The sequence below is a fragment of the Siphateles boraxobius genome, unplaced genomic scaffold (assembly GCF_051911475.1).
Source record: "Siphateles boraxobius isolate OS27281-9 unplaced genomic scaffold, OSU_SipBor_1 65, whole genome shotgun sequence".
Lineage (NCBI taxonomy): Eukaryota > Metazoa > Chordata > Actinopteri > Cypriniformes > Leuciscidae > Siphateles > Siphateles boraxobius.
Genome location: NW_027509192.1, coordinates 8,048,860 through 8,065,513, shown reverse-complemented (window position 1 = coordinate 8,065,513; position 16,654 = coordinate 8,048,860). Strand labels below are relative to the sequence as shown.

Here is a 16,654-nt window from a genome sequence, read left to right as displayed (position 1 = left end):
GGTTATTTTGAATAAGTATGGGGTTATGCAGTTAAATGTTGATCACAACATAACATGTTTTGCCATTATATGGTGACAAAGTTTGCCCTGTAGTATTATTATTATTAATATTATTTTACCTTTATCACTTTATAATATTTTTTATTTTTTGTTGTCAAAAAAGTAATTTGCAGATTTATAAAATTGCCTGTTATTTTATTAGTATTCTATAACACGTTGGGAATCGGGACAGATAAACAGGTCATAGGCGGCGGCCTAAGTACATACATTTCTTCGTGACTTTAAACTTTTCTTTCAATATTATATATTAATTCTAATTAATTTAATTTCTGATATTTTACTTCATAAAAATTAGACAATTATTTTCGGAAGAATTAAATGCAACTCTAGTCTTTATTTGTCTTCAAGGGGATTTTAGGGATCAGCAGATTCAGCGTCATGACGCAGCTTTCCCGCCTTCCCTTTTTTCCTGTCAGAAACTTTATTCGAGTAAACCAAATTGCCTTTTTCATCTAGAACTGAAACATGGGTTTCTTAAAACAACTAGACGTTGAAAATTTCAAATCCTGGAGAGGAAAGCAAACCATTGGTCCATTTAAAAGGTTTAATTGCATAATTGGCACTAATGGATCAGGTGAGTAGGTAATTAAGCTAATTTGCGTGGCTAATCTTACAAAACCGTGACGGTATTTTGCTCGCTTGCGCGACGCTAATCAAATTATCAGTAGTCAAATAAAGTGCTTTATTTAGATGCTTTGCGTGCTACACACGTTTTTAAAGAAATGTTATCAATACATTCATTTATTTATATGGTGTCGATATCTGTCAGTTAAGTTATCTGTCAGCGTTTTTAATGTAAAAGAGAGCGATGAAATATTAATGTCGCCAACATATCATTTTGTACTAAAAGCGTACCAGTTATCTAATATACCACCAGTCTAAGGGTCATACATATTTATAGCGTATTATATCATATAGTCTACTGTAGTTTAGTGAGAATATCATGTAATACCATGGTAACGTTACTATCTCTTCATACCATAATTTTACCATGTTACCACCAGTCTAAGGGACATACATATTTATAGTATTTTATGTCATATAATCTAGTGTAATATAGTAAGAATATCATGTAAATACCACAGGAACTTACTATCTTCTCATACCATATTTTTTACCATGTTACCACCACATTACTGTGGTAACGTTACATTTGAACTTCATGTAGATGATTTGCATGCTAAAATGTTAAGGAGGCATCATCAGTATGGATTAGTGTTATTGAAACACTTTTGATGGTTGGTATTCTCCTCTGTAGGCAAATCTAATGTCATGGATGCTCTTGGATTCGTGATGGGAGAGAGGGCAGTAAACCTCCGTGTGAAGCACACCAGAGATCTCATCCACGGTGCCCACATCGGCAAACCCGTGTCAACCTTCGCCAGTGTGACCATGATCTACTGTAGAGACAATGAGGAAATGACCTACAGTAGATGCATTTCTGGTGAGTGTGATTGAGCTCTGTGAGAAATGTATGGTAAAACCAAACTGAATAATATTCTGATGGAACGGTTCACTCTTTACAGGGGAATCTTCTGAGTATCGCGTGAATGGTAAACAGATGACTTTGGCGAAGTACACTGGAGAGCTAGAGAAGATCGGTATTGTGGTGAAAGCGAAGAATTGTCTGGTGTATCAGGTGCTTCTGTGATAAAATGGTCAACAAATGCTGTATCATTTGGTTGTCAGCATTTGATTTATTGTTAATAATAGTTTTTTTTTTATTCTTACACTAAACATGGATTTATTTGTATATCAGGGTGCTGTGGAGTCAATTGCCATGATGAATGCTAAAGAGCGAACAAAGATGTTTGAACGAATCAGCAACTCTGGAGAGCTGAGAGCTGAATATGATGCCAAGCTAGCGGTCCTACAGAAAGCCAAAGAGGACACCCAGTTCCATTTTAACCGGAAGAAAGCGGCTACAGCTGAGAAGAAACAAGTCTTCAAAGATAAGACTGAGGTAAGACCTGTCAGATGTCGAAATATTTTCATATGATGCATCTCCTTGACAATGTATTCGTCTCAATCTTGTCAGGCGGAAAAATATCAGACACTGGTGGAAGAACTCCGAGAAAGCAAACTACAGCTGGCCCTCTTTCATCTCTTCCACAATGAGAAAAACATAAACACACAGTCAGAATCACTGAGGGACGTACAGGAGGCCGCAGCGCAGCAGAAGAACAGCCTGGATGTCTGGGAACAAACTGTGAAGGCTCAGAAGAAACAACATGGGCGCCTGAACCGAGAACTTCAGCAGTTGGAGAAGGAGATCAGGCGAGTCACTGGCAATGCACTTTAACTGGACATGACTTTAAATGCAGAGAGAACAAAAGTAAATTATACTGCTAATTCTTGCATTAAACATTTTTACATTAAAAAAACATTACATTAAACATTACTTTATAAAATCAAAAATATATATTTATTTATTTAGAATATGAAGTATTGTTTAATATATATATATATATATATATAACAATTTACCTATTATATAATACTGTATATTAATTAATAATATCATTATTTAATATATTAGATATTTAAAATAAAATATACATTTGAAATCTTTTACTTTAAACAATATAATTCTTGTATTTGGGCTGTCAAGATTAACGGATGTGATTAATTTAAAATCCTTAATGTGTTCAAATATTTTACCGCAATTAATGCAAATAAATCACTAAAGCAATCGAAATTGTGTCATTAACGTAATTGACGTCACTTAGTTAGATTATCGTGGGAGGAGGGAGTTCTTCGGTGTGATCTAAAATGGCAATATACAATCTACAGTTCATCGAGAAAGACTGGCATAATTTGCTGAAAACCGAAGAAAGGCATTTTTCTGGTGCCTGCGCTGAACCGTTTATGAAAGTGGTGAAGGGAATGAGAGATAGAGAGCAAGATCACTACTGTTGGTACAGACAGCACGGGGAACATGATTGCTGCATCTAGGTTGTTTTCTTGCGAGCACACGCCTTGTATAGCACATTGTATAGACTGTAATCGTCATGCCTCTTCGTGAAAGCGGCTTTTTTGCCGTTTTAGTGAAATGTCGTAAATTAGTCAGACATTTCAGGCATAGCCCCTCTAATCTGACAGCAGAAAGCACAGCAGATTGCTCATGGCCTGGGTGAAGAGTTTCTAGTGCAAGATGTTTCCAAATGGTGGCATTCCACCCTCAAGAATGATAAACTTGCCGGGCTGGAGAAATTACTGGAATAATGCAGGTTGGTACTTCATTTTATTTGGTGGTGTTATTTTTTTTAGCCAGTGTTTGATTTTTTTTTTTTTTCATTCTGTAAAAACATGTCCTGTTTATATTTAGACTAGCTCATGTCAAATGTATCATGTGTATTAGAGAGACACCAGGAAAGAAAGTAAAGTAGGAGAGAGTAACACTTTACAATAAGGTCCTATTCATCAACTATTAGCAAAATTGGACAACTATTGCTTATTTTTTTATTATTCTGTGTTCATTGTTTTGAAAAATGTAAATTATACTAATACTCTTCATTTTAAAAATGTATTTGTAAATGTTGAAATTTAAAATGAACTAAAACTAATGTTAACAGATGGAACCTTGTGTAAAGTGTTCCTGTAGACAGAATGTGTTTTTTGATGTGTGTGTGTGTTTGTGTACTGTAGGCACTTGATTTAAATAAATTGGATGTTTGTTTTTTTTGTTTATTTTGCAGATATGTCATGGAACTTCTTGGTGGTAAAAAATGTTTCCTGTTCTGTCGTGTTACCTGCACTTTACCACTTGTTCCAGAAGATGGCTGTCTCCGAAGATGATCCTAATTATATTGTGCGCTTTAAGGATGCATTCAAAGGGGATTTGGCTAAGCTAGATTCAAAAACTTGAAATGCATTCCTAAAGTAGAAAGAGCTGGAGTTTGGGAAACATTAGACAAGATCCTAAAACAGACCATGCCTCCACATCACTCAGATGCTGAATCAAAGCCACCAAAAAATACAGGACTTGTTGGGCTCTGATACGGAGTCAGATGATGAAACATAACTGAAAGCCAGCCCTCTTGCTAGATACAGAGCAGTGCCCAGCATAAGGCACTGAACAATGTCCTTTACATTAGCGGTGTGCGCACAGCAAATTTCATGACAAGCTGGTGACTCTTGCACTGAAATTGCATTTATATAATCTCATCCGCAGAAAATTATTCTGCAGTCAGGCGCAGTTGCTCCACCTACTGCGCTGTTCGAAAGCACGATAGGAAACGGCGCAGCTTAATCCTCATTGGTTGAAACAACAGTGATATATTGTTCTCTTTTCAAATGTTTAATTTGTGTATAAATCGTGTGAATATGCCCAAAATCTGACAGTGTGAAAAATGGTGTATATTTAATTTTATAAGGTGTGATTAACTTTTTAAAAATCTTTTAACAGCCCTATTATTATATATATATATATATATATATATATAAACAATTTACATATTATATTGTTATAAATATTATTCATCAAATCTATATACATTACACACATTTTACACACAATTTACTTTATATAATATAATTTTTATATATATAAATGCACACATAATATTTTACCTATTATTAATCAAATAAGTATATATATATATCACATGTGTATATATACACACAAACAATTATTTAATATATTTCATAATTAAAGTAAAATATACTTGTATAACAATTCACTTTATGTAATGTAATTCTTATATATATATATTCAAATTAATAATATAAATTTTATTGTATATATGTGTGTGTGTTAGTGATTTTTTTATATTATAAATATTATGTTTTTGAATACCATTTTGTGTAAGAAAAACTAGAGTAATGGCTGCAGAATTGTTTTAAATATTTTATTTATAAATCTCACTGCAGAATGTTTTTCTTCCAGATCTCAGGAGCAGATTCTTAATCAGCAGAGGCCTCAGTACATCAAAGCTAAAGTGAACACCTCCCACCACGAGCACAAAGTGGAGGAGGCGCGCAAATCGCTTCAGAAGAACCGGAGTCAGCAGGCCAAAAAGGAGCAGGAGCTTGAGGAGCTAAAGGGAGAGCTGACTGAGCTGGAGAAGGCCTGGACGGTCTCTGAGAGGCAGATGGAGGAGGAGGAGGCTCAAAGAGGAGACGGAGTGCAACTAGAGGAGGCCCAGGTTAAAATCAGTGTTTTGTGAACATTCCCTCTAATTGCATTGGAAAATAATAATCACTGAAATAAAGTAGAGGTGGACTTGATTTTATCCATTGGGGCTGTATTGAATAGTAACAACAACAAAAAAGTGACATTGGTTAATATTTTTTCTCGCTGACAGGGCATTCGTTATATCTACAGACTAGAAGCTGTTTCAATTAGAAATTTTAGGGTCATAAATAGGGCCAATTTTGTTTATATGTTGACAGTAAAACATTAAGATATATTATGTTACACACTGTTTGACTTTGTACAGATGCAGCGGTATAAGGAACTCAAAGAGCTGGCCAGGAAAAAGGGAGCGATTTTAAACCAAAGCGCAGAGAAGCTGCACTGGGAGGTAAAAGCAGACCGTGAGAAGCTTCAGTTTGACCTGAGGAGGAAAAGTGAGATACAGGTAGGCTTCTGTCTTTATGTGAGTGTCTTTTTGCAATATTGTCATGTACAGTAACTCTGTAATTAGTTTGTTCTTATTTCATTATCGACTGTTTACTTGTCTTTAATATTTGAACTAGGGCTGGAACAAACAATTATTTTTTCAATCGATTAATCTAATCTAAAGATTATTCGATTAATCGAACGATAATGGATTAAACCTTTGGTTAATTTACCGATAAATAATAACCAATAATTTACAAATAAATTATATCCGTAACTAATCTTATGTATGAACTTTTACCTAATGATTTTTTTTGGATTTACAGCAGCAACTGCTTACAAGTATGAATCCTGAAATGTTTTGTTCATTCAAGAGATTAATGTTATGTTCATTCAGCTATATGATCAAACAGTTGAAGTCACAACAGCATTATAACTAATCATGCACATTTGCATTAAGCACAAAATATGAGGCTGACAACAGTATTCTATTGCTGTGTAAAATTCACTGTAATGGTCCAAATACTTATGCTGCCGTCTCGTCGTTTCCAGGTAAGAGAGCGCCGGGATGTTTTCTTTCTTTTCAGATGCCCCTGCATAAAAGTTGTGCTGCACTGGTTTGCCATTTCAGTTTTACAGAGTGTACAGAGCACCATTTTAATTGGTCTCTGTTTAAAAAATTCCCACACTTTAGATTGGCTGGATGTTTTTGTAATAACAGCTGATTTTCAGCATGCCCGTAAGCCGCCATCATTGGGGAACATAAATAGCGTGACGAATTGACACATTCCATGTAAATACACTAATTTACGACGTGTCGTTCAAACACTAATTTGAATTTCATATTAGTTATGCTAGTAGTTTTAACTGTGGTATCGAAATTGGAATCAAGAATTGGTTAAATTTCTGAAAAAAAGTTTAAATTTGTTAAATTTTAAAATTAAAGTGTTAAGTTTCTAAAATGTTGGTGTTCATAACCTTATTATAATACAAGCCTACTGGATTCAAAAACTGAAAGATGACTGTTATTTTATTGTTTATTTTTGTGGTGGAGCCAGTAAAAAGTAAAAATGTGGGCTAGTAAAAAAATCCTTAGCACTGAGCCCTGTGGTTTATTTCATGATATAAATGTTTGTTTGCAGGCAAATATTAAACACTCTCAAACTCAGATGGAAGATTTCAGCAGAAGGGCAGAGAAACTGGAGGAGTATGCCAACACCACTAAGTATGACACCCTTAAATACCTCTGTACTAATAAGAACTAACATTATAGAGCTTGTAGGAATGTGATTAAGATTTTTTTTGTGTTATTGTATTAATTGACAAAAATAACATTGCTGTATCTGAATTGTATTTTTTTTTGGAGTAACATTATTCAGTTGAACTGTCAGTCACATCTTAATCATTTTTTCTGAAGGAAAGCTCTGGAGGAGCAGTGTCAGCAGGAGGAGCAGCTGGCAGAGGAGCTGTCGAGAGGCTCCATACGATTGGAGGAGGTCAACGAGGAGCTCGCGCAGGTGCTAACCAAGCTGCAGAACGCTCGGCTGGACAGCCAAGAGAATCGACGACAGCAGAAACGAGACGAAGTCCTTGAAAGCCTCAGGAGACTCTACCCTGATACCGTGGTACTGTAACAATCAGCTTACACAGCCCCCTAATGCCAGTCAAGCAGATTAGACCTTATGGTTTTTTTTTTGGATGGGGGGGGGGGGTTATTATTTTTTCCACAAAAATAATAAGCAGGAACTTTTTTCCATATTGATAATTATTCTTGAACAGCAAACCAGTATATTAAAATGATTTCTGAAGGATCGTGTGATACTGAAGACTGGAGTAATGATGCTGAAAATTCAGCTTTGCCATCACAGGAATAAATAACATTTTTAAATATATAAAAATGTCATATAATGTAATACTGTAATATAATGAAACATTTGTATAATAGAAATTAACTGATTTTACTGCATTTAGATTAATTAAATGCAGCTTTGGTGAGCATAAGAGACTTCTTGGTTTCTTAACTCATTTCAGTATGGCCGTCTGGTGGACTTGTGCCAGCCCATCCACAAGAAATACCTGCTCGCCGTCACCAAGCTGTTTGGCAAGAACATGAATGCTATTATTGTGACGTCTGTCAAAGTGGCTCATGACTGCATACAATTTCTGAAAGAGGAAAGAGCCGAACCAGAGACATTTCTTCCTATTGACTATATAGATGTGAGTGACCCATCATTGAAAGCACTTCATAATTAATTATTTTGCTTTATTTTATATTTACTTTACAGCTTTTCATATGGTTGGATTTGCAAAGAGTGTTTAACTGTATGTGCATCAGGTACACCCTCTGAACGAGCGTCTGAGGGAAGTGCAGGGAGCCAAGATGGTGGTGGATGTGGTTCAGTGCGCTCAAAACGCCCCTCAGCTTAAGAGGGTGATTCAGTATGTGTGCGGAAGCTCCCTGGTCTGCGAGTCTCTGAAAGACGCCCGTCGCATTGCTTTCGATGGCCCGGAGCGCCTTCAGGTGAGTACATGCACCTGTATGCCACAAAGATTACATAATCATTTCAGGCAGATTACGTTTACAGTTATCCTAAACATCTGTGACTTGTGTTACATGTCTTGTTTAGACGGTGGCTCTTGACGGCACCTTGTTTCGCAAGTCTGGGGTGATCTCCGGAGGCTCCTTGGACCTGAGCAAGAAAGCTCGACGCTGGGATGAGAAGGATATGAATAAACTGAAGGAGGAGAAGGATAAGCTGTCGTCCGAGCTGCGTGTAAGTGTCTCAGATTGCTAATAGACACTATAGATACCTGTGCAATGGCAGACATGCAATAAAAAAACGAAAGTCATTTCGAAAGTCCTAAATCCTGCTATATATTAAACATTAAGTACATGCTGCCTAGTTTTGTTTCTTCGTGCAATGAAAATCACAACTAGTCAGCATATATTTAATGTTTAATATACAGCAGGATTTAGGACCAATGAGATTTCAGTGTGGGTGTGGCTACTTAGATTAAAAATTCTTATTAGTATGGAATATATTCACTTTCTCTTTATCATGTCATACAGTGTTATTGCAGGCTAATATTTTGATGTATGTGCAGTCTCTGATGAAGCTGAAGCGTAAGGAAGTGGATTTGAAGCAGATCAGGGCTCAGTCTCAGGGAAACCAGACTCGCCTCAAATACTCCAACACAGAACTGGACTCCATACGCAAGAAGAGCATCCCAGCTTGTCAGGCTGCAAGTCACACTGTTTCTTTTTTCTTTCCCCTCCTCCATTGTTGCATGACATTTAAACATCACTAATACTCTTATGAAATCTGTGTGTGTGTGTATACTTCAGGAGATTTCCAAACTCAGGAGTGAGCTCTCCAACCTCGAGGCCCAGTTTGAGATACAGACTGAGAATGTAGAACTAAAGGATAATGAGATGAAGGCCGTCAGGGACAAAATTCACCAGGTCAATTGATTTAAGTGTAACATAATCTCTTGCGGTTTTACGTGGTCATGGAAAAGTAGGAAATATCAAGGAATTTAAAGTTGTTCATTAGGAGTTTTTTGTTATTCATGCAAATAATGACAGCAAAACATTCTTCAAAAAAAAAAAAAGTATTGGTGAATATCATACCTCCATGCTAAGCTGTCTTATGGGTTAATTTTGCTCATCTTAGATGGAGGACGTGGTGTTTGCAGATTTCTGCGTACTGATCGGTGTGGCCAACATCCGTGAGTATGAGCAGGATTATCTGCGACTGCAGCAGGAGCTTGAGAAGAAGCGGTAAGACCTGCACAAACAATTCCTACCCATGTTATCACTGAGAACTTAGTGCATTTGTACATTATGGCATGCAATATAATGTAAACTAAATCTTGCTAATTAAATCCCCTGATTATCCAGCCTGCAATTTGAGTCCCAGCATACCCGGCTAAGTGTCCAGCTAGAGTACGAGCAGGCTCAGTTGAAGAAACTCATCAAACAGATGAAGAAAATAGAAGAGACCATTGAAAAAGAGGAGAACATCGTTATTAGCTTGAAAGAGGCAAACTCACTCACTCCACTTTTGAGACACAACATTTGACATTTTGACTACATGTATAGTTTAGTGTCATGTTGAGCTGGTTATGTAAAAAGGTCCTGACATGTTTGGTTTTTATATTTGAAGTACTGCTGTCTGTTCTCCCATGTCTAAACCAGGTGGAGGACAGACTTTTGATAGCTGTGGAGCAGACACAATCAAATCTCCTAGAACTGAACAACCAGCTGTCAGAAAAGGCAACTTTAGTTAACGATGCCAAGATAGAGCTTGACAAGACTCTTAAAGGCTCCCAGGAGAGAAACAAGTGGGTATCTGAGCATGATAATGGTTGATCTGAGAAAAAAAAAAGATGCTAATAGTTGGTGTTATTTATTTGATTTACTTCTCCTGTTTGTCTGCAGGGTGCTGATGAAGCTTCAGAAGGAAACGATCTGTGCGGAGGCAGCCCTAGAACAGCTGAGACTGAGCAGACACAACCTGCTGCTGGGATGTAAGATAGACAACCTACCGTTGACAATGATTTCAGGAGAGCTGGATGACATCAGTGACATACAGGTGCAAACAGAGGGTCAGATCTACAGCACAGATTATATTCCCTTTTGTATTTTTCCTATTCTGCTTATTAAGTGTCCTCTAACTTTATTGCAGCTGGACTCAGAGTCTCAGAGCATCAGCACATTGGATATTTTTGAAAGAGAAGCGCAATTGATGTTTGACTATTCAACACTGGACAAGGGCCTTAAGGTGAAAACATGACATTTAAAGCAATCTCACTCAGAGCGGTCATTCTTATGCTGTAGATAGGGTTGTCGCAATAACCGTAATGTAGTACTGCAACCGCAATATTCGCTTGTTTCCTTTTTTCATAAGGCTATACTGTATACCCTTCTTGTTTTGAACTTAATGCATGTGTAGTTAATGTTAAATAAGTTAATGATAACAAGACTGTGTTTATCATGGTGATTTCAACAGAGACATTGTGGATTTGCACATAATAAGCATAAACAGACAGTGAATAAGAGATTGATTACCTGTGTCTGTCTTTGAGGTCAAGTCATATATTCGTGAAAAGGTTGCAGAGTCCAAGGAAGGCAAAATATTTGTCGTATCATCCTTTTAACGTTTAGGGGTATTTGCCATGAATGGCGGGAGCACTGGTCAATATATTGAATCAATGCCATTTGTCTCAATTAAGTGAAGCTTCAGTGTTACCCATACGACGCATTGCTGGTCAGCTGAGCTTTGAAAAGTGGAGCTCAAAGTTAAAATAATTAACACCTTGTTTCATTACATCTATATTTTAATGAATCAGCGTTTTTGAACGTGTTTGTTGAATGAACGGTTTAATGACTCACTCAAAGACAGTTCTTTGCCGCCACCTAGTGGCATAACAATTTAACTGCGTGCTGAATGACAGCCTGTCAATGCGCAGAGACAAAGACCATGATACTGGTGAAATATCAGCGGAAAGCCTCTTCTCCAGTCAGATTCGAGGATCAGAACTAACTGTTATACATATAAAAATAGCCTAACGAGCTTATTGTCAGGTTTATGTTCTGTTATGTTGATACTTATTTTGACATTCTCTTCTGTTTACTTCACTTCCTGCTTCAACGCTGTTTATTTACGGTTACATTGGTTACTGAATATGTCCTCGTTTTTGTGCATGCTGACCACATCGTAACACATATTTATATAGCAACAAATAAATCGAAATAAATAAATGGTGAAAATATCACATATTGAGCTACTCAAAATTACCGCAAGGGAAATTCCTTCACTGCGACAGCCCTAGTTGTAGAAGTGATTTTGATTTATTGTGCGTGTAGGCCCTCACTGATGAGAGTGAATTGGAGGCTCAGTTGGAGAAGCTCAAAGAGAGCATGTCTTCTCTGGAGTCCATGATCATGATGTCTAGAGCTCCCAACCTGAAAGCTCTAGAAAAGATCCGAGAGGTTAAGGACAGCTACCGGGAAGTCATGGATGGTACGAGACAAATATGTATACATTTCATGGTGGGGAGAGGGACCATTCTTGAAATAGCCCCTCTATTAAACTTTCTACATTTTTAGTTGCCTAGGTAGTCCATGTCTGTTAGCTTTGAGATTATCTATGGTTCGTTTTAGTTTGTTATAATAACCCTTTTTGGGTTTAAATGTATTGTCGTAAAACATTTATGTGATTGATCATGTTTGTGTGTTTTAACTATCCATACTCAAAAACCCTCAGCTTTTGAGACCAGCACACATACTACTAAGAAATGCGGTCAGGAGTTTGAGCAAGTGAAGACCAAACGCTTCCAACTCTTTAGTCAGTGCTTTGAACATGTGTCTATCGTCATCGACCAGATCTACAAGAAGCTCTGCAGAAACACCAGCGCTCAGGTCCATGCTTTACTCACTACTTTAATGACTTGTTCATACATTTTTATTTTTGTATGAAACTGTTTTTTTACACACGTCCTTTAGGCCATTCTCAGCGCTGAGAATGCATATGAGCCCTACCTGGACGGCATCAACTATAACTGTGTGGCTCCTGGGAAACGATTCATGGCCATGGACAACCTGTCAGGAGGAGAGAAGGCCATCGCTGCTCTCGCTTTGGTCTTTGCCATTCACAGGTGAAAAACAGCATAAGCACATAAACAAACTTCTTGTAAAGTAACATCTGACTATAAATACAGATGTTTTTGATGAGGGAGAAAACTGTAAAGATCATTGTTGTTTAATCTTAGCTTTCGTCCTGCCCCGTTCTTTGTGCTGGATGAAGTGGATGCTGCCCTGGACAACACAAACATTGGCAAGGTAAGACAAGCCTCAATGTCTCAAACACGTGCTGTTTCGATATTCTTTATCTACCATGATAGAAAAACATTGTTTCCTTTTAGGTTACAGGATTTTTCCGGATGATGTCCAGAGAAAGCTGCCAGATCATTGTGATCTCCCTGAAGGAAGAGTTCTACTCACGGGCAGACGCTCTTCTTGGAGTCTATTCTTCGGTATACACCCATCCACACTGTATCACCTCAATCTCTTCACTCATGGTCCATTTAGAGTCCCCATAAAATCAAACTCAGAGTTTTGGGGGGGGGGGGGGGGTTCAGTTTACTGTATAAAATTAAGACAGTGTCTGTTTTTTTCTCTCTCCCGGGCATCCTTTGGATGTTACATTAAATGAGCATGCTATCATTCATTCAAGTGCTTTTTAACCATTGAAGGGTGATAAAATGCAAAAGAGAACTCAATTCGGTACCGGCGAGCTGTCCGTGTAGCATCTCTCTGGTCTGTTTCACACTGAATGCGTAAGCAGTGCATATTTTTTTTTACACCGCCCATGTTATCAGATTAGAGCATTCACACTGCACGCAGAGGCGGTGCGGCTGCGTGGAGCAGAGCAGAAATGGCAGTTTCAGCGCCAAGTCTATTTTTGCTGTGCCTATCGCGCTGAATTTAAGCCACAGTGCATTGTTCTTGTTCAAAATAGCATGAAAAATAACACATTTCACCATAATATCATATAAGTGAGGTGTTCTGTTCCACAATCACCATATGACATTCAGCGCTGTGAAAAAAATCAAGTACAAGAAAACTCATCATTGCCAGAAGTTTTTGCCCAAACTTCAAAGGCTTGTTTAATTGATTAAAACTAGAGGCATATCTTAAATTTAAAACTATTTTTTATCATGTAAGATAACCATGATGCATTTTTTTTAAGAATCAATGAATTGAAAGTTCAAAGGAACAGCATTTATCTGAAACAAATGTTTTGATACATTATAAATGTCTTTACTGTCACGTGTGATCGTGTGTCCTTGCTGAATAAAACTATTAATATCTTTAAAAAAACTCTTAATGTATGAGCTTTTTCAAAGTAACCACCTTTTTCTTACAATATAGCTCAATAAATGCAGGTAATGCACAAACATATGATAATATTTGGAAGTAATGTTTTGTTATAATATTTGAAAAATATTGTTTACAGGGGTATCAACAAATTTTTGTTCTCAGAAAAGTAGACAAACCATCCATTATATACTAGCTTCCTTTTTTAGCAGTAAGTACATCAACAGAAATTAAACTTGTTTATCAAGTTTACTTAACATTTTAAAAAGTCTTTTCAAATGCTGGATGCTTTTTGATTCATGCCAGTTCTATCCGAGTTCTCTCATTTATAATGCACCTCTTTTTTTGCTTGTCACAGTTTGATGAATGCATGTTCAGCCGTATTCTCACCCTGGACCTCACCCCATACCCACTGAACGACGAGAACGGCACAGAAAGAGAGATGGACAAATGATTTAAATGGGTTTATTGCAGATAATGCCAGAACTGTTCTACTTGAATGTTGAATGTTATACTGTGAAAGTTAGAAAAAGTAGTGACATTTAAAAGTTTTTCATTGTAAAGCTGTTTTTTACGTGTTTGCTTTTGTTCAATATGTGAAGTAATTTTAATACAGTTTTATTGTTTGTGTTTGTAAAGTGTTTATTTGAATTTCTTCATTAGTAGTTGTGCAAACTGTACACTTTGACCTGCCGCTCTGTCACTTGGGTGGAGTTTCAGCAAATCCTCAGCCTCTGTTATTCCATTCTCCCTCACTCTCTGCGTCTCTCCTCGTGTCCTCAAATGTAAAGCTTTGCTTTCTTTAGCAACTGCAATGGCATCTTACACAGTGGTCATTGTCCCTCTCGGGAACAGGCTTACCAGTCTGGATGCAGTGCATTTCTTCCTCTGGGTTAGTTTGCTTTCTCATCTTTCTCATCTATGTTTGTTATAATTTGTAATGCTATCGGGGTTTTCTAGGAATGCTTTTAGTAAACAAGTTGAAGTAATTCAAATATAATTGAAGTGAACATTTCTTTGGATAAACTAAGCATTTACACGGTTTAGAAAAGGTAGAAAGCATAATTCAGTCAAGTGATGTATAAACTACTTTTAGTTCAGGTTTAACTGTATATTTTAGGTTGGAAATCTGTTATCTTAAAACTGTAGCATAAAAGTTGCTTCAGTATTTCTTTCAAACTAATAGTTTATTCTCAAACACAGACGTCAGCTACTGTATCACAGTTCATCACGACATTCCCGTCCAGCTCCGATGGGAATACTCATAATTCACAGCTACTTAACACACACATTGTGATCTATTTTTATTTTGTGTACTTTGCACAATGCAATTGTGAAAACCTGTTTTTTGAGGAAGCTGTATGTACACGAACGCTAAAACAGTCACAGATTATCATGCAAAAATGTAAAAACACTCCATATATTGTAGCATTAAAAAAAAAACATTGCATGAGCATATCTTTATATTTGCAGGTGAAAAAACTGAAGGAGTTGGAGAGGGAAAAGGACCTACTGTGGATGGGACTACATGCTTTAGAGCAGGTTCGAGAGAGGTTATGCTCGAAGCTTGAAGACAATTCCAGCAAAAAAGAGATGAGAGAAGTACTTAAGGAGTTCCCAGACACCCCCACCCTGTTGTTGGCTCAGATCCACAGAGTGAACAGGGCATTGAGGAATCTATTGTGTAACTCCAGGAATCCCACCAATCCTGCTCGAGGCAGGCCTTCGATAGAAGGTTATGTTTCTTAAACAGTGGTGCATGTCAAATCACTGTAAAAGTTCTTTTAGTCTTCTATCTTCATTTGTAATTTTTTATTCAACTATTGAAGTCAATGTATTGAAAGCCGTTTACCTTTTTATCAGGTACTGAAGGACACCTGCCCTCTCCTGCCTGTTCAGAAGAAAGTGCTTGTTTTTGATCAGCTGTTTATTCTGATGCCCTGTACTGCATTTTACAGTAATACAGTAATACTTCTTTGAGTGGCTTGAAATCATTTTATGTGCAATAATGGAAGTTTACCAATATTTGACATGTACAAAATGTGCAGTATAGAACTAGAGCACACTGGATTTAATGAATCCATGTGTAATGTAAAAGGATGTAATGTAAATTATGTCATTAAGCATCTGGTCACTTTTGAGTGAAAATGGTAATGGTAACTTACCTAATGGTACCTTTTGTGGCACTGGCCGGAACAGAAAAAATTAACATGATTGTAAAAGGCTAAATGTCAAGAGAGAAAAAAGTCACCGTTGTACTCTTCGCTATTGGAAATTATTGGGAAATATGAAAAAATATAAAAATGCAGATAATATTTTTGAGTGTACAATCCACACCCAAATTGCAAAAAACTAAAACAACCTCAAACAAACAGCAATGAGGTTAAAATCTAAACCATCAAGAGAACAAAATAGACAAACATACACATAAATGAACTGGTGTGGGTGTAACAATATTGCAAAATTGAGCCAAGAGACTCAACTAAGAGGTTAAATTAGATCAGTCCCAGATGGGTTAAATTCTGATAAAGCATTCCATTTATTTTTTGTTACATTGAATTGATTTTGATGACATGAGAAACAAAAGGCTTTTACTCTAATAATGTAAAAGCACCATATTAACATTTCAAACAAACGAAAAAAAGAGAAAGTTATATAAAACCTAAAAACTTGGTTCTCAGTATCTAGGGAATACACAACCCTATGTGCTGTACAGGCAACTAGTGGCTACACCATGATTGTATTACAGGTGATTTTCTTTATTTCTTTCCACCAGATGGCACCAATCTGCCTCCATTCATGGATTTCGGATTTGGATTGACTATTTTGACTTAAATACTGAATGAATTGAAAAAAAGGTGAATATTAACTAGTACCATAAACATTAGAATAACATTGTCTGAATCACATCATCCACACTCCACAGCCGTGCTGATATACGGCCATATCGCACGGCTAACGTTACTCTACTCGTGAGATTGCTATATATATTTGAGGGATGCAAATGACTCCGAAATACAGAATAGTAAACATATCCTGAGGTTTCACCAGCTGACAAAGGCTGACTCAAGAGGAAAGCAGATTTCATTAATGATATCAATAATGTTATAAAATAATATGATTACATTTTGAAATGTTTTAAGTTTAAT

At 36.8% G+C, this 16,654-nt stretch overlaps 2 protein-coding genes across 3 annotated transcripts; both read left to right on the top strand.

The window, feature by feature from the left end:
* Positions 1-329: 329 nt before the first annotated feature.
* On the top strand, positions 330-14,399 carry smc1b (structural maintenance of chromosomes 1B). Of its 2 annotated transcripts, none has more exons than XM_077210616.1 (25): positions 330-634; positions 1,319-1,504; positions 1,587-1,699; positions 1,820-2,023; positions 2,099-2,337; positions 4,949-5,207; positions 5,502-5,642; positions 6,766-6,848; positions 7,041-7,248; positions 7,655-7,840; positions 7,959-8,144; positions 8,251-8,397; positions 8,729-8,866; positions 8,970-9,086; positions 9,298-9,404; positions 9,525-9,666; positions 9,822-9,967; positions 10,065-10,218; positions 10,312-10,407; positions 11,493-11,649; positions 11,893-12,047; positions 12,132-12,283; positions 12,398-12,467; positions 12,551-12,661; positions 13,864-14,399. In XM_077210616.1, the coding sequence occupies exons 1-25, from the start codon at positions 526-528 to the stop codon at positions 13,957-13,959; spliced, it is 3,702 nt and encodes a 1,233-aa protein (XP_077066731.1). In that variant the 5' UTR covers positions 330-525; the 3' UTR covers positions 13,960-14,399. The 2 variants fall into 2 exon arrangements, with proteins under 2 accessions (XP_077066731.1, XP_077066732.1); XM_077210617.1 differs by lacking the exon at positions 330-634 and adding an exon at positions 761-1,016.
* On the top strand, positions 14,266-15,485 carry LOC143720792 (suppressor APC domain-containing protein 1-like). Its single transcript, XM_077210623.1, has 3 exons — positions 14,266-14,397; positions 14,979-15,240; positions 15,369-15,485. The coding sequence occupies exons 1-3, from the start codon at positions 14,320-14,322 to the stop codon at positions 15,422-15,424; spliced, it is 396 nt and encodes a 131-aa protein (XP_077066738.1). The 5' UTR covers positions 14,266-14,319; the 3' UTR covers positions 15,425-15,485.
* The last annotated feature ends 1,169 nt before the right edge of the window (positions 15,486-16,654 follow it).

Excerpts from the sequence above, each read along its gene's own strand:
- smc1b (XM_077210616.1), top strand. The coding sequence starts at position 526 with ATGGGTTTCTTAAAACAACTAGACGTTGAAAATTTCAAATCCTGGAGA. Across the intron at positions 6,849-7,040 it reads GAGTATGCCAACACCACTAA|GAAAGCTCTGGAGGAGCAGT; the intron begins GTATGACACCCT and ends TTTTTTCTGAAG. Across the intron at positions 8,145-8,250 it reads ATGGCCCGGAGCGCCTTCAG|ACGGTGGCTCTTGACGGCAC; the intron begins GTGAGTACATGC and ends TGTCTTGTTTAG.
- LOC143720792 (XM_077210623.1), top strand. The coding sequence starts at position 14,320 with ATGGCATCTTACACAGTGGTCATTGTCCCTCTCGGGAACAGGCTTACC. Across the intron at positions 14,398-14,978 it reads CAGTGCATTTCTTCCTCTGG|GTGAAAAAACTGAAGGAGTT; the intron begins GTTAGTTTGCTT and ends TTATATTTGCAG. Across the intron at positions 15,241-15,368 it reads AGGCAGGCCTTCGATAGAAG|GTACTGAAGGACACCTGCCC; the intron begins GTTATGTTTCTT and ends CCTTTTTATCAG.